The following is a 23,027-nucleotide window of genomic DNA, read 5'->3' as shown; positions in this document are numbered from 1 at the left end:
GCCGTGATTGGGGTACTGGCTTTGTAGAGAATTTGTACTTAAATGAAGAATTTGGTGTCTGTTTCTTTCACCTTACCTTACTGTTGGCAAAATATAGTTGGTGTGTGGAAGGGTATCCTTTGAATTGAGGTGTCAGGAATTATATTGAGATTTCAGATTTTTTACTTTTTTAAAAAAAATCATCAAATAGTTGTTTTGAAGCTCAGGTTGCCCCAGGTCCGGCCAGGATGAGCCCCTTCGGATGGCTTCTGTGCTTTTGCACTGTATTGTCCTCATTCTCTGATCATTACTTCCCTACAGGACAAGATGGTCTAGGTTTATCCTGTACTTTTGGTACTCCAGCCCCAGAAAGTTTTTTCTGTAAGGATAATATTTTAATTTTTGCAACAAAGAATTTGAACTCTGCCGTATTATGGACTTTACCATATATTTTCTAGGAAGACTTTTCCTATATACTCCTCTCCTTCACATTTTGTTGGAAGTTATTGCAGGGACTAAATTTAGATACTTCCAAGTTTGTGCTACTTATTTTGGTAAGCCACGAAAGGTGTTTCCTCCCCCGGCCCCACTTCACTAGCAGAAAGGGTGTTTATTTGTAAAGCACTCTATAATGATGCATCAACCATGTTTTAGAATGCTTTCTCATTTCAGAATAGAAAAATATGAATTTAAAGAGACATGAAAATAAAATCCAGAGGTCTGAGTCCTAGCTTTGTTAGTTTTGGGGGAGATGGTTGGCCAATTACCTATGTATTCCATTTTGTCTTTCCTTATTTTAATAGTTAAAATTATGTGATAAGCCTCAGAAGCATTAGAGAATCAATAAGAACTTTTGTAAAAAGGGCCTGGAGTTTCCTCGATTTGTTAGAATGCTGTGTGGTTTATTTTGAATTGTGGATTATTGAGAGCTTTACAGCTGGTTGTCCTTTTGTGTGTTGTAGGATGGAGGTTCCAGCTCTGATAGTGACCTGAGTCTGTCTTCGATGGTTTTTCTTAACCACAGCAGTGGTTCTGATGATTCAGCTGGAGACGGGGAGTGTGGCTTAGAGCAGTCCCTGCTTTCTCTGGAGATGTCTGAGGTGCTTCAAGATGAATCCAAGTTCAATATGTACCGGCTCTACTTTGGAAGCTCTTACGAATCAGAACTTGGAAATGGAACCTCTTCTGATTTGGTAACTTGTGTAGTTGTACAGTTTTGAAATAGGAAGCCATATGTTGATTCAGTTTATGTCCTAACTAGCCCCCATGTTCTTTCTGGTTGGTGTGACTCCGTCAGTAAAGCAGTCTTTCCATACGCTAATCAGTCATTTTCATTCCTTGTGAAGACAGGGCTGGCAGTAGGGGGAGCCGAGGTAGCCAGGGGTTGTGATTACCCTTTGGTTTCTTTCAGGTTTTTCTCTCTTCATTAGCAGCTTTAAAACATCTTGAGTAGCAGATCAATTTTAGGTTAAATTCTATTATTGTAGAACAGTTGAGGATAATGAGAAATTTGGTATGATCTCAAAAATTCTGACAACAAAATATTATCTTTTGGTACTACTTCTGGTAGAAAGTATAAGCATAGTGAAAAAGTTATTAGTAATGTTTCCACAGAGAAATGTTTAGATTAAGTTTGTGTGTTTTAGTGGCTAAGTCGTGTCTGACTCTTGCGATCCCATGGACTGCAGCCTGCCAGCTCCTCTGTCCATGGAATTCTCCAGGCAAGAGTACTGGAGTGGGGTGCCATTTCCTTCTCCAGGGGATCTTCCTGTCCCAAGGAATTTGAACCTGGGTGTCCTGCATTGCAGGCAGATTCTTTGCCGACTGAGCTACGAGGGAAGCCCAGATTAAATTTGGGCAATACCATTTTTCTAAATTAAAATAGCATTCTGCACATCTCTCAGAAGACAGTGATTTACTGTTACTTTATTGGTAAACTTAACATTTTTACAAATATTCAGTAATTTTTTAGGTAGATTTCCTTAAGTAGGTTTTAAAAAATAGTAACCCATTTTTAATTCTCAAGAATAGTAAGCAGTTTTAATTCTAGTCTTTGCTTTCTGTTTCTTAACATGTAGAAATGCCCCATAACCTTAGTATACCCTCTCATTAGAGCATTAGTGGTGGATTTATAACAAAGCATTTAAAAAAAACAACACCCTGCATGATGGCAGTTTTCACTCTGGTGGTTCAACCACGTAGGTGTAGATGATCCTTTATAGAATATGAATGTATTTTAACCTGCTTATATTTTAGCTAGTTACAATATAAGCTTACCCGTGTTAAAGTTTTCCTGCTGAAAGTTTGTCATTTTATCTTTGATAAGTACATAACTTTTTTCTCCCTTGCTCTTTTTCCTTCCCGCCCATCTCGCATTATTATACTTCACCATGCAGAGCTCACAATGCCTGTCAGCACCAAGCTCCATGACTCAGGAGTTTCCCGGAGCTCCTGGGAAAGATCAGTCACTACGACCTCCATTGTTCAGAACGGCCTCCCAAGAGGGTTACCAAGAACTCACACAGGAGCAGAGAGATCAACTGAGGGCAGATATCAGCATCATCAAAGGCAGATATCGGAGCCAAACTGGAGTAAGGCTTTCCCCCTTCATCGGAATTGTAAAACTTCTTACAGATTGTTTTTCCTGTTTTTGATATGTATTTTTTTGATTTGTAAATGCGCTCTCTTTATAAAGGGCTGAAACACATCGACCGGTCAAACAGTTACGTGCTAACAGTTTTTGGTAATTTTATGAGAAATGGAAGGCATAGTCCCAAGAAAATGGCAAAAGCAAATAACATTCTTTTTCAAAAGCAAATAACTCTTTTTCATTATGTCCCTTAGTTAACTTTCTGTCATTTTATTTTTTGTTTAAGGAGGATGATGCCCTTAACCCACCAGGACCCATCAGAACCAGTTTGGCTATTAGCCAGTCACATTTAATGACTGCGCTCAGTCATACTCGGCCGTCCATCAGTGAAGATGACTGGAAGACCTTTGCTGAGTTGTAAGTAACAAATTCTGATTCAGAAGTATACAAACTATTACAAGCGACAGTTCTTCAAACTTCTAGAGTTCTTTTTCGAATCACAAATATGTGGAATATTTAAAAGCCAATTCAAAAACATTTGCTTAGCAGCCATGCATTCAAACACTCAAAAATGTCAGGAATAAAAAAGTCAAAAATAAATTTTTATTTTTATATAAATGTGTGTTTATATAAATCAGACTTATTCAAATGGTTAATGGATTTTTTAAATTTTAAAAACAAAAAGTATATTAATGAAACATGATTTCTCTCTACAACGATCCCCATTTCTAACTTAAATAACCACAGTAAGACTAAACTGTTTTCAAATTAAATCTAGTTTCAATAAACTTGGCCTGATTATTTACATAAGTTCAGCAAGAATAGTAATTGACTATATAGGTGCTTTTTGCTGGAAATTTTTAGAAGGAATCTCAGTTTGATGTTTTAGAAGACTTGATGCCTGGAAGCCAAGGTAAGTACTTACCATAACATTTTGCTTGCAGTAGCTATATACTGCTGCTGCTGCTGACCCTCAGACAACATGGACTTGAACTACAAGAGTCGATTTTCAGTAAACATGTACTACAGTACTACACAATCCATGGCTTGTTGAATCTGAATACAGAGGGCTGACTGAAGATTTATGTCTGTTAGTGAGGGGTGGGGTTGGTGCACCTCACTCCTGTGTTGTTAAAGGGTCAGCCGTATTCAGGTGGCTTAAATTCCTCTCTTTTGGAGGTCCCCAAGATACCCTGAAGTCCCTATACCTGCCAGGAAATGACCTTCCTAAACTCATCTGGAAAGGTTACTGGGAACTCTGAAAAAAAGGTACCAGGCGGGTTTTCCAAGGGGCGTTATTGGTTCCATAAAATCAATCTTAGTTTCTTAGAACTGGTCTTTGTTCTCTGTGCATTCTCACATGTGACATTACAGTCAAAGCCTTGGTAAGACAACTGGTGCTTCCAGCTGTGTCCTGTCACAAGGAGAAAGGATTCTCATTGAACTTACGGAAATAACTGTAGCCAGAGGAATATTCATTGAGAGTTTCTGAATTCTGGAAGGATCAGGTAGAAAACATGTTTCATTTTTGTTCACAAAGGCATATTTAACCAAATTATTGATAGCTTAAAAGAAAAAAAGTTTTCCTTAAATCTGGAAAAAATAAAACAATACTTGATAAACCCAAAGTCATAAAAACTATATTGTCCTCAGTAGTTCATTCAGTCCCATGTAATTAATTTTTATGGATCTTTTGTTAGCAGTTTTATGAAGCCATCAGTTTCTCCATTAGAGTTCTAACAAATTCTTACCTAATTCAGTGATATAAACTGAAAATTATCAGAAACCAGCTCTTGTTAGAGTAGAGTACGTCCCATGAGTCTCACTGAAGATCTAGCACTTTTGCAGGAACACTTTTACAATAATTATAAATGACAAAAGACTTAAAAATGGCTGTGGTTAAAGATTTGATGAAACTCTTTACTATAGAATTTGGGGAAGTTTGTCAAAAATATCAGGAGGTTTTAAAACACCAGTACTATCTTACGTATCTTACTGTTAAACAATACTTACTCCCTTAACCATAGTTTGCAGGCAAATGCAGAGTTACATAGTTGTAAAAATGAAACACTTAAGACTTTCTTAAGACATGAGGTGTAGGGAATTCTTTGGATAAAATAGGATTTTGGTTTCTAAAAATGTTTTCTATGAAGACTACTTAAAAAGGTAAAGAACCTTTCATAGTCTCAGCAGTAGCAGACCAATAGCCAAAAAAATTTTTGTCCTGAAGAACAGTTTAATATCAGTAGTATATAAACTAAAACTTTTTTTTAAAACCCCATAGTAAATTCATTCCATTTTTCCACCTTGACTACACAAAGTCAGTCTCTCTCTGCAAGTTTCTGTATTCGTTCAGTTTGTCCTTTATTCTTTCCCATTCTGAAACAGTCAGAATAGAGTTGCATAGCTGTTTTCCTTGTAGTTTCTCAGTTCTAAAGACATTAATTAGAATCCTTAACACAAAACTTAACTTGTGATTTTGAACTGTTACACTGGCATTTTGTAGCCTGGTGGATTACTGCACACATTTCATAATTTCCAGAAGATACACCTTAGCAGTACAATTCTTCAGTGTAGAATAGGACACATTTCTTTATACTTTGAAATATTTTTATTTTCTACATTGTAAGAAGCCAAAAGTAAATAATACCATGTTCAGTAGTTAATGTTTCAGTATTTTATATTTAAAAATGATCTAGCTATCCAGTGAATTTTCATCATTTACCAAAACTAAGGGTTTAAGTTACTGAAGAGATTATGGAAACAAAGGAGACATACCATAAAAATTACTACTTATGTTCACTTATGAAAATTTTATGGGCTATTAAAGCAGTTAACTGTCATGGCACGTTTCATAACAGATATACTTTAACTTTTATTTACTGGACAGTATCCCAGATCCCTTTATTTGGATTAGTTTGTATTATGTTTCTGAGAGTTGAGAAATCTTAGTGTTTTCTTTAAGCCGATTAAGTAGATCATTTTACAAATTATGGCAATATTCATCCAAAATACCATATATACATCGATATAGCAAACACAAACAGATCCTGTTTAATTTCCATCCCCAAATTTTAGCCTTGGGAGGTTTTTTTTAATTGGAATATTTTACTGTGTTGTTAGTTCTTATACAGAACGTGAATCGGGTATTTGTATACATGTATCCTTTCGCTCCCTCTTGAGCCCCCCTTCTGCCCCACCCCTCTAGGTTACAACGGAGCCCCCAGCTGAGCTCCCCGTGTTACTCAGCAGCTTCCCACGAGCTGTCTTACACATGGTAGTGTATATATGTCAGTTCATCCCACCCTCCCCTTCCCCCCACTCTGTGTCCACAAGTCCCTTCTCTACATCTGCTTCTCTATTCCTGCCCTGCAAATAGGTTCATCATATATGCACTTAACGATTCTTTTTAGATTCTAGACTCCACGTATATGCAATAACATACAATACTTGTTCTGACTGACTGCACTTTGTATGACAGACTCCAGGTTCATCCACATCACTCCGTATGACCCAAACTCATTCCTTTTTAAACCATGGGCGTTGTTACGTGTGTGTGAAAGTCGCTCAGTCACGTGCAACTCTTGCAACCCCATGGACTGTAGCCTGCCTGGCTTCTCTGCCCGTGGACTTCTCCAGGCAAGAACACTGGAGTGGGTTGCCGTTTCTTCCTCCAGGGGATCTTCCCGACCCAGGGATGGAACCCAGCTCTCCTGCACTGCAGGCAGATTCTTTACCATCTGAGCCACTGGGGAAGCCTAGGAATTTTTATGTCTGTATTTTTTAAAAAGCCTCTCCTGTTGCTTCTCCTTTTTTCCCCCCAGTCTCAGGTGATTGTGGACAGTTGTTTTAGTTATCTCCTAGGATATGTACAGGGACAGAGGAAGAAAGTAAGTTTTCTGCTTACTTATGTTCAAATAGTGTTGATTTACAGTGTTAGCTTCAGGTGTACTACATAGTGATTCAATATTTATAGATTACACTCCATTTAAAGTTACTGCAAAATAATGGCTACATTTCCGCAAAATAATGGCTACATTTCCCTGTGATGAACAATACAGTCCTTGTTCCTTATTTTATACAGAGTAGTTTATACCTCTTAATCCCCAAACCCTGGCTTGCTCCTTTCTTTCCTTCTCTCGTCTGGTAACCACTAGTTTGTTCCCTGTATCTGAGTCCATTTCTGTTTTGTTTTATACATTCATTTGTTTTTTTAGATTCCAAAGTAAGTGATAATAGTATTTGTCTTTTCTGGTGGTATTCTCTAGGTCCATCCATGTTGTATCAAATGGCAGTGTTTCAGTCTTTTTTACTGGCTGAGTAATATTCCTAAGTAATATTCCATCTTATTAAGCCAGTTGTTTATTGATGGACACTTCTGTTGCTTCCATACCTTGGCAATTCTAAATAATGCTTCTTTGAACATTAAAATACATGTATCTTTTTAAATTACTATTTGTTTTTCTACTATATTACTATATTTACTCTATTAATATTCTATATATATATAGCAATATAGAGTATATTAATACTATATAGCATTACTATACTATATTACTAGTATTACTATACTCTATATAGTAATATCTAGTATACTAATTAATACTAATTACATTCTGGGTATATATACCCAGATCAGAATTGCTGGTTACATGGTAGTTCTAGCATTCTGGTCTTCGAGGCACGTCCGTCCTGTACGCGCCTCCATTCCGTCTTCAGTCGTGGTTACATCAACGCTCGTTGCCACCAGAAGTGTCAGACGGTGCCCTTTTCCCCTCGTCCTCGCCGTTACGATCTGTAGTCTTTTTGATGATAGCCATTCTGACAGCTGTGAGGTGGTATCTCACTGTGCTTTTGGTTTGCATTTCTCTAATTAGGGATGTTAGCCTTCTATCTGTATGTCTTCTTTGGAAAATGTCTGTTCTGATCCTCTGCCCATTTTTCCTCAGGTTTCTTTGATATTGAGTTGTGTGTACTCCTTACAGTCTGGGTGTTAACCACTTACTGGTCACATCATTTGCAAATATTTCTTCCCATTCGGTAGGTTATCTTTTTGTTGATTATTTCCTCTTTCTAGGAGTCTGGAGGTACATTTATTATCAGAAGTCTAGAGTAATTATTTACAATTTCCTATCTTTAAATAGTTCTAACATCCTGATCTTTTACACTATCTGCAATCATTTTGAGGTGAATAGGGGAGGTCTGGGGGTTGGTAAAGAGAGGTGAACTTTTGAATTGTTTCCAAAGCCACATTTCTGATTTTGCAGAGACCAATTTGTAAAATATGGACAGTTTCTTATTTCCTTAAAAAACTGGATGGCAGCCTGAAGCTATCAAGGGCCTGACCCATCCAACTACATGAAGAAGATCTTTAATTATGAAGGAAATCAATCAAAAGATGTTGCCTCTAAGAGACCTACCTTAGGGCAAAGGACATGCACAGATTAAAAGTAAGGGAATGGAGGAGGATGCCATCTCAAGATGGCAGAGTAGAGGGATGTGAGCTCACCCTCTTCCTGCAGAAACACCAAAACCACAACTAACTGGTGAACAACCATTTACAAAAAAAATTACTGGAACCTCCCAAAAAAGAGATTCTACATCCAGAGACAAAAGACACAATAAGATGGTAGGAGGGGCATTATTGCAAATCCCATACCTTCTGGGTGGGTGAACCACAAGCTTGGAAACAATTCTACCGTGGAAGTTATCCCACAGGATTAAAAGTTTTAAACCCATATCAGCCTTCCCAGCCTGGGGGTCCAGCCCCCAGAGAATCTGGCTTCGAAGGCCAGTGGGGTTTGATCACAGTATTTCTACAAGATGGGGAGAAACACAAAGTCTGCTCTTAGAGGGCACACACAAAGTCTCATGTACACAAAGACCCAGGGGAAAAGAGCAGTGACCTGATAAGAGACAGGGACAGACCTACCTGCTAGTACTGGATGGTCTCCTGCAGAGGTGGGGGGGAGAGGTAGTGGCGACCATGACTCACTGCAAGAACAAAGAAAGACACTGGCAGCAGCGATTCTGGGATGTACTGACTAGCATGAATCCTCCCCGAGGCTGCCATTAGCCCCTGCAGGCTCCAGTGCTGGGCGCCTCAAGCCAAACCACCAACGGGGCAGGAACACAGCCCCACCCATCAGCAGACAAGCGGATTAAAGACTCCCTGAACATGGCCCTGTGCACCAGAGGGACAAAATCCAGCTTTACCCACCAGTGGACCAGAATAAGCCCTGCACAAACGTCTCAGACAGCCGCAACCACCAGAGGGCAGTCAGAACTACAGTCCTGCGGCCTGTGGAACAGAAACCGCAATCACAGAAAGTGAAAGTGAAGTCGCTCAGTCGTGTCCAGCTCTTTGCGATCCAGTGGACTGTAGCCTACCAGGCTTCTCCATCCATGGGATTCTCCAGGCAAGAATGCTGGGGTGGGTTGCCATTTCCTTCTCCAGGGGATCTTACCAACCCAGGGATCGAACCCAGGTCTCCCGCATTGGAGGCAGACTCTTTAACCCCTGCCTCAGGGAAGCCCCAGAAAGTTAGTCAAAATGAGATTGAAAAGGAATATGTCCCAGGTAAAGGAACAAGATGACACCCAGAACAACTAAGTGAAATAAAGACAGCCAACCTACCAGAGGAAGAATTCAGAATAATAGTGAAGATGATCCAAGATCTCAGAAAAAGAATGGAGGCAAGGATTAAGAAAGATACAATAAATGTTTGCTGAAGACCGAGAAGAACTAAGGAACAAACAGATAAACAATATGAAATGAAAAATACACCAGAAGGAATCAATAGAATAAGTGAAGCAGAAGAACAGATAAGTGACTGAAAGATAATAGTGAAAATCACTGCCACGGAACATAACAAAAGACAGAGACAGTCTAAGAGACGTCCAGGACAATATTAAAGGCACTGATATTTGCATTACAGAGTTCCCAGAAGAAAAAGAGAGAGAGAAAGGATCTGAGAAAATATTTGAAGAGATAATAGCTGAAAAATTCCCTAACATGGGAAGTGAAATAGTCACCAACATCTAGGAAGAACAAAGAGTCCAGATAGGAAAAATCCAAGTAGGAACATGTGTAAGGAACATGCTGAAACACATATTAGTCAAACAAAGATTGAATACAACAAAAGAAAAATTACAAACATTAAATATAAAAGCAACAAATGCCATCCAAGGGAACTCCCATAAGTTTATCAGCTGGTCTTTCAGCAACGGGAATAAGACTAGGATGCCCAATCTCACCAGTTTTATTTAACATAGTTTTGGAAGTCCTGATCATGGCAATCAGAGAATAAAAAGAAACAAAAGGACTCCAAGTTGGAAAAGACATTAAAATGTCACTGTTTGCTGTTGAAGTGATACTATACATAGAAAATCCTAAAGACACTACCAGAAAACTACTAGAGCCCATCAATGAATTCATTAGAGTTGCTGGTTGCAAAATTAATCCACATAAATCTGTTGCATTCCTAGATACTTACAATGAAACAAAAAGAGAAATTAAAGAAGCAGTCCCATTTACCATCACAGCAAAAAGAATAAAATACCTAGGAATAAACCTAAGGAGACAAAAAACCTTTACTCTGAAAACTGTGAGACATTGATGAAAGAAATTGAAGATGACACAGATGGAAAAATATACTATAGTCTTGGACTGGAAGAATCAATATTGTGAAAATGACTGTACTACACAAGCCACGCTGCACATTCATTGTGATCTGTATGAAATTACCAATGGCGTCTTTTACAGAACTAGAACAAAGAGTCTTAAAGTTCATATGGAAACCCAAAAGACCCTGAGTAACCAGAACAGTCTTAAGAAAAACAGCTGGGAGAATCAGACTTCCTGATGTCAAGACTATATTATAAAGCTATAGTCATCAATACAGTATGGTTCTGGCACAAAAGCAGACATATCATCAGTGGAACAGGATAGAAGCCCAGAAACATAAACAATGGAGGAGAGAGAGTCTGTTCAATAAATGGTGCTGGGAAAACTGGACAGCTCCACGTGAAAAAAAAAAAACAAAAAACATTTTTTAACACCATACAGAAGAATAAACTTGAAATGGATTAAAGGTCTAAATGAAAGGTCAGACACTATAAAACTCAGAGGAAAACATAGGCAGAACACTGACATAATTCACAGCAATGCCTTTTTCAATCCATCTCTCAGAGTAATAGAAATAAGAACAAAAATAAGCAAATGGGACCCAATTAAACTCAAAATCTTTTGCACAGCAAAGGAAACCATAAGCAAAAAGAAAAGCGACCCACAGAATGGGAGAAAATATTTACAAATGAGAGTCGACAAGGGATTAATCTCCAGAATTTATGAACAGTTCATGGAGTTTAATATCAAAATAAACAACCCAATCAAAAACTGGGCAGAAGACCTAAATAGACATTTCTCCAAAGATGACATACAGATGGCAAAGAGACATAATGGAAAGATGTTCAACATCACTAATTACAGAAATGCAAATCAAAACTACAATGAGGGCTTCCCTGGTGGTCCAGTGGCTAAGAATCTGCCTTGCAATGCAAGGGACATAGGTTCGATCCCTGGTCTGGGAAGATCCCACGTGCCACGGAGCAGTTAAGCGTGTGTGCCACAACTACTGAGGCCCGAGCGTGCGAGAGGCTGTGCCCTGCAACGAGAGAAGCCACTGCAGTGAGGAGCCTGTGCACCACCACTGGAGAGCAGCTCCCACTTTCTGCAACTGGAGAAAGCCTGTTCGCAGCATCGAAGACCCAGTGTAGTCAATAAATAAATTCTATTTAAAAAAAAAACTACAACAAGATATCACTTTACAGCAGTCAAAATGGCTGTCACCAACAAACCCCACAAACAATAAGTGCTGGAAAGGGTGTGGAGAGAAGGGAGCCCTCCTCCACTGTTGCTCAGAATGTACACTGAGACAGGCACTGTGAACAGTATAGGTGTTCCTTAAAAACTCAAAATAGAGATACTCGATGATCCTGAAATTCCACCCTGGGCATATATTTGGAGAACAATAGTCTGAAAGAGTACATGCACTGCAGTGTCCACTACAGTCTACTTACCGGTGCCAAGACATGGAAACAACCTAAATATCCACTGACAGATGAGTGGATGTAGAAGATTTGGTGCACACACACACACACACACACACACACACACAGGCATATTACTCAGCCATTAAAAAATGAAATAATGCCATTTGCAGCAACATGGATGGACCCAGAGATTGTCATACTGCGTGAAATAAGTCAGACAGAAAAAGACAAATATCATACATTGCTTTTATATGGAATCTAAAAAGAAAATCATTCAAATGAAAGGGAATGGACAAAGATACTCCATCCAAACAGAAATGACAAAACAGGGATTGCAATTCTCATATCATACAAAATGGACTTTAAAACAAGATTATAAAGATAAGGACATTAATAAAAGCATCAATACGTGCAAAGGATATGACACTTGTCAACATATGTGCACCTAATATGGGAGCACCCAAATGTATAAAACAAATACTAACAGATTCAAAGAGAGAGAATGAAAGGACCACAGTAAGAGACCTTAACACCCCCTCACATCAATGGGCAGACCTTTGAGACAGAAAGTGAATAAGGCAACAGAGATCCTAAATGATAAAATAGCAGTTAGACTTAATTGATGTCTTCAGAACATAACATCTGAAAACAAACCAACAAAAAAACCAAAATACAATCTTTTCAAGTGGACATGAAATATTCTCTAGGGTTGATCGCATCCTAGGACACAAAACAAGCCTCAACAAATTTAAGAGTATAGAATTATTTCAAGCATCTTTTCTGATCATAATGGCATGAAACTAGAAGTCAACCACAAAAAAATGAGAAAAAAAATTACATGCAGACTAAACAATATGCTACTAAAAACCAAGTGGTCGGCAAAATCGAAGAAGTGAAGTACTTTGAGGCAAATGACAATGAAAACAGAACCATATAAATCTACGGGATGCAGCGAAAGCAGTTCTTAGAGGGAAGTTCACAGCAATACAGGCTTCTTTACGAAACAGGAAAATATAACAACTTAATCCACCACTTAAAGAACTAGAAAAAGAACATTCAAAATATCACAATGAAGGAGATGATAATAAAAATCAGAAGTAAAATAGATGTAAGAAACATAGGAAAAGATCAATAAAACCAAGAGCTGGTTCTTTGAAAAGTAAACAAAATTGGCCAGGCTTACTAATGAGAAAAGAGGGAAGATCCAAATAAACAAAATATGAAAGAGAAGAAATCACAACTGATACCTCAGAGGGGGAAAGGTAAGAATACTATAAACAGTTGCTGTTTAGTCACTAAGTTGTGTCTGACTCTTTGCAACCCCATTTTTGGGGTTGCAGCAAGCCAGACTTCCCTCTCCTCCAGTGTCTCCCAGAGTTTGCTCAAGTTTATGTCCATTGAGTCGGTGATGCTATATAAACATCTCATCCTCTGCCACCCTCTTCTTTACTTTGTTCTACTGTGAACATACTCTGTTCTACTGTGAACAATCATATGTCAACAAATTTGACAGCATAGAAGAAATGGATCCCTTTTTAGAACAACAGCCCACCAAAACTGAATCAAGAAGAAATAGATAACCTGAGCAAACCAATCACTAGAAATGAAATAGAATCTAATTTTAAAAACTCCCTTCAAACAAGAGCCCAGAACCAAATAGCTCACTGGAGAATTGTACCAAACATACCAAGAAGAAAGCACATTGATCCTTCTCAGATTCTTCCAAAAGATTGAAGAGGAAAGAATACTCCCAAAGATATTCTTTGAAAGCACCATCACTTTGACACCAAAACCAGACAAAGACACAACCAAAAAAGAAAATTACAGGCGAATACCTTTGATGAATAGAGACACAAAACTTCTTAACAACACATTAGCAAAGTGAATCCAACAACACATGCAAAAAGTCACACACCATGACCAGTTTGGATTCATCTCAGCGTCACAGGGATGATTCAGCTTCTGAAAATCAATGGGATGCACCACATCTGGATGACAGTAAAAGTGACTGGTGAAAGGAATCCAGATTGGAAGAGAAGTAATCAAACTCTGTTTGCTGATGACGTGGTACTATATACACAGAAAATCCTAAAGATGCTACCAGGAAGCCATAAACAAAATGAAACACAACCTACAGACTAGGAGAAAATATTTCTCCTAGGGATGAACTAGGAGATGCGACTGACAGAGGGTTAATATTCCAAAATATACAAATAGCTCATACAGGTCAACAACAAAAAAACAATCAACCCAATTGAAAAATGGGCAGGAGACCTCAAGACATTTCTCCTAAAACATACATATGGCCAATCGGCACACAAAAAGATGCTCAGTATCACTAATTTTTAGAGAAATGCAAATCACAACTAGAGTGAGGTACCTCCTCACACCAGTCAGCATGGCCGTCATTAAAAAATTCTACAGATAAAGAATGCTGGAAAGGGTGTAGTGAAAAGGGAGCGCTCTTACACTGTTGCTGGGCATGTAAATTGATACAGCCACGATGAAAAAAGTATGGAGGTTCCTCAAAAAACTAAAAATACAGTTGCCAAAAGATCCAGAATCCCTTTCTTGGGTATATAGCCAGACAAAACTATTAATTTGAAAAAATACCCAAGACCCCTGTTTACACAGCAGCATATTTATTATAGCTGAGACATCAGTTCAGTCACTCAGTCGTGTCCGACTCTTTGCAACCCCATGGACTGCAGCACACTGGGCCTCCCTGTCCATCACCAACTCCCAGAGTTTACTCAAACTCATGTCCATTGAGTCAGTGATGCCATCCAACCATCTCATCCTCTACCGTCCCCTTCTCCTCCCGGCCTTCAGTCTTTCCAAGCATCAGGATCTTTTCAAATCAGTCAGTTCTTCACATTACTGCTGCTGCTAAGTCACTTCAGTAGTGTCCGACTCTGTGCGACCCCAGAGATGGCAGCCCACCAGGCTCCCCCGTCCCTGGGATTCTCCAGGCAAGAACACTGGAGTGGGTTGCCATTTCCTTCTCCAATGCATGAAAGTGAAAAGTGAAAGTGAAGTCGCTCAGTCGTGTCCGCCTCTTAGCAACCCCATGGACTGCAGCGCACCAGGCTCCTCCGTCCATGGGATTTTCCAGTCAAGAGTACTGGAGTGGGGTGCCATTGCCTTCTCCATCTTCACATTAGGTGGCCCAAGTATTGGAGTTTCAGCTTCAGCATCAGTCTTTCCAATGAATATTCAGGGCTGATTTCCTTTAGGATGGACTGGTTGGATCTCCTTGCAGTCCAAGGGACACTCAGGAGTCTCCTCCAACACCACAGTTCAAAAGCATCAATTCTTTGGTGCTCAGCTTGCTTTATAGTCCAACTCTCACATCCATACATGACTACTGGGAATACCATAGCTTTGACTAGATGGAACTTTGTTGGCAAAGTAATGTCTCTGTTTTTAAATATGCTCTCTAAGTTGGTCATAACTTTTCTTCCAAGGAGTAAGCGTCTTTTAATTTCATGGCTGCAATCACCATCTGCGGTGATTTTGGAGCCCAGAAAAATAAAGTCTGTCACTGTCTCCACTGTTTCCCCATCTATGTGACATGAAGTGATGGGCCCGAATGCCATGATCTTCATTTTCTGAATGTTGAGCTTTAAGCCAACTTTTTCACTCTCCTCTTTCACTTTCATCAAAAGGCTCTTTAGTTCTTCACTTTCTGCCATAAGGCTGGTGCCATCTGCATATCTGAAGTTATTGATATTTCTCCTGGCAGTCTTGATTCCAGCTTGTGCTTCTTCCAGCCCAGCGTTTCTCATGATGTACCCTGCATGTAAGTTAAATAAGCAGGGTGACAATATACAGCCTTGATGTACTCCTTTCTTGATTTGTAGCCAGTCTGTTGTTTCATGTCCAGTTCTAACTGTTGCTTCATGACCTGTATACAGATTTCTCAAGAGGCAGGTCAGGTGCTCTGATACTCCTATCTCTTTCAGAATTTTCCAGTTTATTGTGATCCACACAGTCAAAGGCCTTGGCATAGTCAATAAAGCAGAAATAGATGTTTTTCTGGCACTCTCTTGCTTTTTTGATGTTCCAGAAGATGTTGGCAATTTGATCTCTGGTTCCTCTGCCTTTTCTAAATCCAGCTTGAACATCTGGAAGTTCACAGCTCATGTATTGCTGAAGCCTGGCTTGGAGAATTTTGAGCATTACTTTACAACGTGTGAGATGGGTGCAATTGTGTGGTAGTTTGAGCATTCTCTGGCATTGCCTTTCTTTGGGATTGGAATGAAAGTTGACCTTTTCCAGTCCTGTGACCACTGCTGAGTTTTCCAAATTTGCTGGCATATTGAGTGTAGCACTTTCACAGCATCATCTTTCAGGATTTGGAATAGCTCCACTGGAATTCCATCACCTCCCCTAGCTTTGTTCATAGTGATGCTTCCTAAGGCCCACTTGACTTCACATTCCAGGATGTCTGGCTCTAGGTGAGTGATCACACCATTGTGATTATCTGGGTCTGAAGATCTTTTTTGTACAGTTCTTCTGTGTATTCTTGCCACCTCTTAATATCTTCTGTTTCTGTTAGGTCTATACCACTTCTGTCCTTATTGTCCCATCTTTTCATGAAATGTTCACTTGGTATCCTAATTTTCTTGAAGAGATCTCTAGTCTTTCCCATTCTATTATTTTCCTCTATTTCTTTGCACTGATCACTGAGGAAGGCTTTCTTATCTCTCCTTGCTGTTCTTTGGAAGTCTGCATTCAAATGGATATATCTTTCCTTTTCTCCTTTGCTTTTTGCTTCTCTGAGCTGAGACATGGAAACAACCTCAATGTCCATTGACAGATGAGTGGATAAAGAAGTTGCCGTGTGTGTGTATATATGTGTGTGTGTGTGTGTGTGTGTGTACACACACCCCGGAATATTACTTAGCCAAAAAAAGTGAAATATTTGCATTTGCAGCAACATGGATGAACCTGGAGATTATCATACTAGGTGAAACAGGTCAGAAAGAGAAAGACCTGTAGACGTATACAACCCCAAGGCTGGCTGTTGTACCCCTTTGTGTCTTTTTACTGTCATCTTTCCATAGGCAGCATAAGATACTTGATACTTGTTTAGCATTAGTGCTCTTCATGTGTTTTTCAAAAACAAGTTTTCTCCAGTTTAAAGGATCCATCTGGCCACTGACAGATAGGGTCTTAATGGTGACTGTAACCTGCAACCCTTTTTATGGCTTAACCATGAATGACCATAAGAAGTGTTCAAAAAGAGTGCAAAAGACGTAGGTTTCAGAAGATCCACAAAGTTTACTCACAGAACTAGCCAAAGAAAGCAAAGTGCTTCGTGGTCACAGGCAGTGAGAATGGGGCAGTGAGGATGGAGTCTCCCGTCTCCCACCAGAGTGCGTGGTGCCGCCAGCTGCAGCCCTGCCCTTCGCTGCACTCACAGGAGCTCCTGGAGCGGGACTTCCCTGCACCAAGAAGACAGTGACGCTTGAGCCAACAAAGGCCCCTGTGGGCTGGGACACCTTAAAGCCAACTCCCTAAGAGGTGGCACAGCTGGACAAAGAGATTGCTGCTTATCACTTCTTGTCTCAGATCCTGAGTTTTCTTGATGCCCATCAGATTCAAGCTGATAGTTAATCTTGTGGCTGGCTTCTCGCTGGTTAAGCCTCAGAGAGTCACAAACCCATACCAGTCACAAAGCCAAGCTCTCAAGACATAGAACAAGGGGAAACCTCACCTGTTTAAATAAAGGGGACCCACTGCAGTGTGTCTAAACAAATGCACATCTATTAGAACCATGAAGTCACCAGTCTCTGAGGCCAGTGGGCTCGAACAATGGGCGTAAATTAGAACCTATCCCTGGCGGCTCAGCTGGTAAAGAATCCGTCTGCAATGCAGGAGACCCTGGCTCGATCCCTGGGTTGAGAAGATCCCCTGGAAGAGAGCATGGCAACTATTCCAGTACTCTTGCCTGGAGAATCCCCATGGACAGAGGAGCCTGGCGGGCTAAAGGCCATGGGGTTGCAAAGAGTTGGACACAACTAAGCGACTAGGCACACAGCACACACTGCGTTTCCACTCCTTGGTTTTCTTCCTCATGAGAAGTGACACAGAAGCCAGACGGAAGCAAACAACAGCCGTGTTTGGGGAGAATTGGATCAACAGAAAACAAGAGTACTCAGAAGATATCTTTTCCAGAGTTGCTGTAGCTAAGGCACTAGTTCACACAAAAATTTTTCTCCTGCTTCTGAATTTAGAAAAGGACTCTCCCCACTCTCACTTCCACTGAACCTGCAGGCAGAGACCCAGGACACTGACGTGGTAAGGATTCTGGCCCTTGACTGGCTCTTGTCAGAGGTCCCAGGATCTCCCACCTGCAGCAACGGGAGGCGTCCATATGCACCAAACTGCAGGGGTAGCAAAACTTTCCCTTCTCGGTTCTTTGGCTTCTCTATAATTGACTGACATAAGATGTTAACAGGTGATAAACTAATTTTGTAGCTACAGGAACCCCATAAAAATAAGACTCATTGGCGGTCAATGAGCTGAGGCCTCTGTAGTGTCCTGAACTGAGGGAAGGGATGGGGCCTGAAGCTTCAGAGGTGAGGAGGGCAGTTCACAAGGAGATGAGTCGAGCAGACGTTCTCCCCGCCACACAGATAAAAAAAGTTATGTCTGGTAGAGGCTCTGTCTGGTGCGGGCCCCAGTCTCAGTTATTTAAGGCAGTTAAGGGAGAGGTAAAAGGCTTTCCTGGGTCTGCTGGGTCTTGATTTCCTTCAAGAAATTATTTCAAAATAACCCACGTGCCAAAGTGGTTCACTAGGGGGCCATATTCTGCTCCCCTTCAACAAAATATGTGCTTATTGTAGAAAAATCAGAAAACAAACGGAAAAAAAAAAAAAGCAGTTTCCCTAAACCTCATTACCTCCCAAATCTTATTTATTTGTATGCTTATGTTTTCTGTTACTAAAATAAGACACTCTGTACATATTGCTGTATAGTAGTCGCCCGTCCATCCACACATCTTTAACATTCTTTCACATTTTAAATAAGTTTACTATTTTGTCATTTATATAGTACAGCTATGGTGTAACATCCAGTTTTTGGACATATAAGTTGCATCCAGGTTTTCACTATGAGCAATGTGATAAACGTTCTCTTACCTCTGTTTGCACATATCCTTAATTATTTCACTGGGATAGAAGTAGATTTGTCGCATCAGTTTACTCACAGTTTTTTTTAATGCTTTCGAAATCTACTGCCAAATTGTCTTTCAGAAATGTATGTAGCAATAGCAATATAGTTATAGTACCAGCTTCACCATACCCTAAGTTAAATATTTTAGTCTCTCTCTAAACTTGGCCACCTCATGCAAAGTGTTGACTCATTGTAAAAGACTCTGTTGCTGGGAGGGATTAGGGGCAGGAGGAGAAGGGGACAACAGAGGATGAGATGGCTGGATGGCATCACCGACTCGATGGACGTGAGTCTGGGTGAACTCCGGGAGTTGGTGATGGACAGGGAGGCCTGGCGTGCTGCGATTCATGGGGTCGCAAAGAGTCGGACACGACTGAGCGACTGAACTGAACTGAAACTTGGCCAATTTCGAGAAAAGCTGTATACATCTTAAAATTTTACATTTCTCTGATTACAGTATAGCCTTTGATCATTGTCATTTGTATTTTCTCTTTTCTAACTTGCCTCATTGTTCCTTTTCTGTTGGAGTGTTCAACTTTTAAAAACTCTTATAAGAACTTTTATAAGAACTGTCTTTTGTTTCTTAAAAACTTGTTTGCAGCAATCCATTGTTTTATGTTTTGTAAGTTCAGCATTTATAAGTATTAAATGTTATCTCTTTTTTTTTTTTTTTTTTAAGGTATGAAAGCTTTCAAAATCCAAAGAAGAGAAAAAATCAAAGTGGAACAGTGTTTCGACCTGGACAGAAAGTAACCCTGGCATAAACTATGCTTCTGATTCTGCGTGTGTGTGTGTGTGGTGTTTGTCCCTGTGTTGTAACACTGAAAATGATGTCTGTACATGTCTTTTTAATTTAACTTGTTAATCTATAAAAACAAAGATTGGTAAACCTGTTATCTAATGATCAGGATTATTTGACAGTAATACTTTAAAATAGAGATATTTATAATATCTATTATAAATAGATTCTGTATTTCCTATATATATGCAAATTCTTACTGAAATAATATTGGCCACATGGAATAACTGATTTTTTTCTCCTTTGAAGAAGAGAGAATGTAATTAAATACATTTCTTAGAATTCACGGTTGCATATTCAACATCTTTCATTTGATAACTTTTATGCTTAGCACCTTGATTATTTTGGAAATAAAAAATTCAGTTATCTACTGATCCAATGATCTGTTCTTTTTATCTGAAAATGTAGAATTTGCACACAGTTTAAATAAATTGAGTTGTTCCTTCAATGAGAAGTGAAACGACATCCCCTAACATACTACATGCAGCTGCAAGGCCAGGAGCTTGAATGATGTGCAGTCCTCCCCGCCAGCTCCGTGACAAACCCATCCTGCCGTGCTCTGATCTGTGAACTAACTGTAATGTCACTACCATCAGCACAAGCTGTATAGCATAATGTGGTAAGGGCAAAGGACAAAGGTCAGTAGAATATGCAAACAAACACATAAGAGAGCAAACAGAAATGTATCGGCTGTAACCACTGCCCTTCTTGCAACTAGTCATTTGGTCATGACTGATAGGTTTTATTTCTCTCTTCCATTATTTATTCCATGTTCCTCTGACTTCCTCCCTCACGTTAGTGGATTAGAAGCTTCCCTGGTGGCTCAGCTGGTAAAGAATCTATCTGCCTGCAATGTGCGAGACCTGGGTTCAATCCCTGGCTTGGAGAAAAACCCCTGGAGAAGGGAATGGCACCCCACTCCAGTATTCTTGCCTGGAGAATCCCATGGACAGAGAAGCCTGGTGGGGTACAGTCCATGGCATCACAAAGAGGAGGACACAACTGAGCAGCTAACATTTAGTGGATTAGAGGCCTTTATAAGTAGGGTGGTCTGAGCTGTCATTTCCATCTTTGCCTTTGGTGACCTAAGATTGCAGGTGTTCTCCATTAAATTAACCATGCACACTCAATATCAGAAGGTTCCAGCCGTTCTTCTCCCATCACCCACTGTATAGCATCAGCTTCGTATTGACTCAGCCAACATTGTAAATCCTCCTCTTTCAAACCACCGGAATCATCACTATGTTCCCCTCCCAGAAGCATGCCTCCTTTGCTTACCTCTAAATCCACAAAGCCCAGAATCACAAGAAAGGCAAGCAAAGATGTTTGAGTCACTAGGAATTAACTGAGACATGTCATTCTCCCTCGCACTTCGGTTCCCAGCTCCTTAGCGCCTTCTGTTAAGGCCACGGGCACTGGTTCACAGTATGTATACTGTGTACTGCATCTTGCAGAAAGCAACTCCAACTTCACAGTCAGTTATCTCCCCAGAAGCCCAGCTGTTTCCGGGTGAGGGGAATTTACGTTCAGTCTAGGGAATTCACTATAAAGTGAGTTTTGTGATCAGGAGCAAATGCCGTAAGGCATAGTGTAATAGTGTGAGAGTGTGTGGTGAGTCCGTGAAAGAAATGCTGGGCTGGAAGAAGCACAAGCTGGAATCCAGATTGCCGGGAGAAACATCAGTAACCTCAAATAATGCAGATGACACCACCCTTATGGTAGAAAGTGAAGAAGAACTAAAGAGCCTCTTGATGAAAGTGAAAGAGGAGAGTGAAAAAGTTGGCTTAAAGCTTAAAGTTGGCTTAGTTCAGAAAACTAAGATCATGGCCTCTGGTCCCATCACTGCATATGGTGACTGCAGTCATGAAATTAAAAGATGCTTGCTCCTTGGAAGAAAAGTTACGATCAACCTAGACAGCAATATTAAAAATACAGAGACACTACTTTGTTAACAAAGGTCTGTCTAGTTAAAGCTATAGTTTTCCCAGTAGTCATGTATGGATGTGAGAGTTGGACTACAAAGAAAGGTGAGCGTCAAGTAATTGATGCTTTTGAACTGTGGTGTTGGAGAAGACTCTTGAGAGTCCCTTGGACTGCAAGGAGATCCAACCAGTCCATCCTAAAGGTGATGAGCCCTGAATATTCCTAAGAAGGACTAATGCTGAAGCTGAAACTAATACTTTGGCTACCTAATGTGAAGAACTGACTCATTTGAAAAGACCCTGATGCTGGGAAAGATTGAAGGCGGGAGGAGAAGGGGATGACAGAGGATGAGGTGGTTGGATGGCATCACCGACTCAATGGACATGAGTTTGAGTAAACTCTGGGAGTTGGTGATGGACAGGGAGGCCTGGCGTGCTGTGGTTCATGGGGTCACAAATAGTCAGACACGACTGAGCGACTGAACTGACTGAACCTGGCTTCCCAGGTTGCTCTAGCAGTAAAGCATCTGCCTGCAAATGCAGGAGACCTGAGAGACTAGGGTTTGATCCCTGGATTAGGAAGATCCCCTGGAGGAACACATGGCTACCCACTCCAGTATTCTTGCCTGGAGAATCCCATGGACAGAGGGGCCTGGCAGGCTGTAGTCCATAGGGTCACAAAGAGTCAGACATGAGTGCTTCTTAGCCTAGCACCCAAGGTCTCTACCTCCAAATATATTCTTTAGATTTTGCATAAAGAAGAAAAATACGTAGTTCTTGTCTGAGCCTTCTCCTTCTACACTGACTTATTATTGTCTCCCTGGGGCATGTAGGGACAGGACAATAGAAGGAGCTTCCTTTTACAAGGCTGATCCCATGCAGATGGAGGTGATTTGGGTATTCAAGCAAGGGACACCAGCTGGGCCACTATCAAGCAAGATTTCAAAAGGCTGGGCATAAAAGGGACTCCAGTTTCTTCCATGTGTCCACATCCCAATTACCAGGAATTCAACTCTTTTCCAATCAATACCTGTTGAGGTCCTTTAATGGACCGGAACCTGGTGGTCCAGAGTCGACAATAAGAAAGTAAAAGAAAGAGGCTGATATTCCTTGGTTTATGCAGAAAACCAATAAAGCCCTTGATACAGGGCTTGTGTTGCTCATGAAGGCACTGGGCGCTCTCTCGAGGGGGTGAAGTCACAGTTCGCCTTCTCGAGAGGGTCTTAGAAGCCTGGGCGGGAGAGCACGACGCGTTTCTACACTCCAGAGAATTAGCTGGAAAGAGAGAGAGAGAAAGACACGGGGACCCAAGCTCTGATGGAACAAGGGTGTTTTATTCAACATAGTGTGGGTATATATACTGTCTTACAAGGTAGCTTCATTCGGCAAAGATAAAGATCAAAAGCCAGACTTACAATTTATCAAGGAAACATAAGGCAATCCATATCAAAGAGAGAGGGTTGTAAATAATCACTTTTACCCTATGGTTCATAAAAAGGAA

General features: G+C 40.4%; 1 protein-coding gene across 3 annotated transcripts in view; it reads left to right on the top strand.

The window, feature by feature from the left end:
• The window catches only part of PEX1 (peroxisomal biogenesis factor 1), a 77,208-nt gene extending 57,230 nt beyond the window's left edge, over positions 1–19,978 (top strand). For 2 of the 3 annotated variants that reach the window (XM_006078338.4, XM_044947143.2), the window contains 4 exons: positions 942–1,172; positions 2,376–2,570; positions 2,856–2,986; positions 19,485–19,978. In XM_006078338.4, coding sequence (XP_006078400.4) covers positions 942–1,172; positions 2,376–2,570; positions 2,856–2,986; positions 19,485–19,569 — 642 coding nt within the window. In that variant the 3' untranslated portion in view covers positions 19,570–19,978. Of the gene's footprint in view, positions 1–941; positions 1,173–2,375; positions 2,571–2,855; positions 2,987–3,748; positions 3,839–19,484 lie in introns of all 3 variants that reach the window. The other variant, XM_044947142.2, reaches the window with a different exon arrangement.
• The last annotated feature ends 3,049 nt before the right edge of the window (positions 19,979–23,027 follow it).

The sequence above is a fragment of the Bubalus bubalis genome, chromosome 8 (assembly GCF_019923935.1).
Source record: "Bubalus bubalis isolate 160015118507 breed Murrah chromosome 8, NDDB_SH_1, whole genome shotgun sequence".
NCBI classification, from domain to species: Eukaryota; Metazoa; Chordata; class Mammalia; order Artiodactyla; family Bovidae; genus Bubalus; species Bubalus bubalis.
The sequence above is the reverse complement of the archived record's forward strand: the minus strand, read 5'-3'. Positions and strand labels throughout refer to the sequence as shown.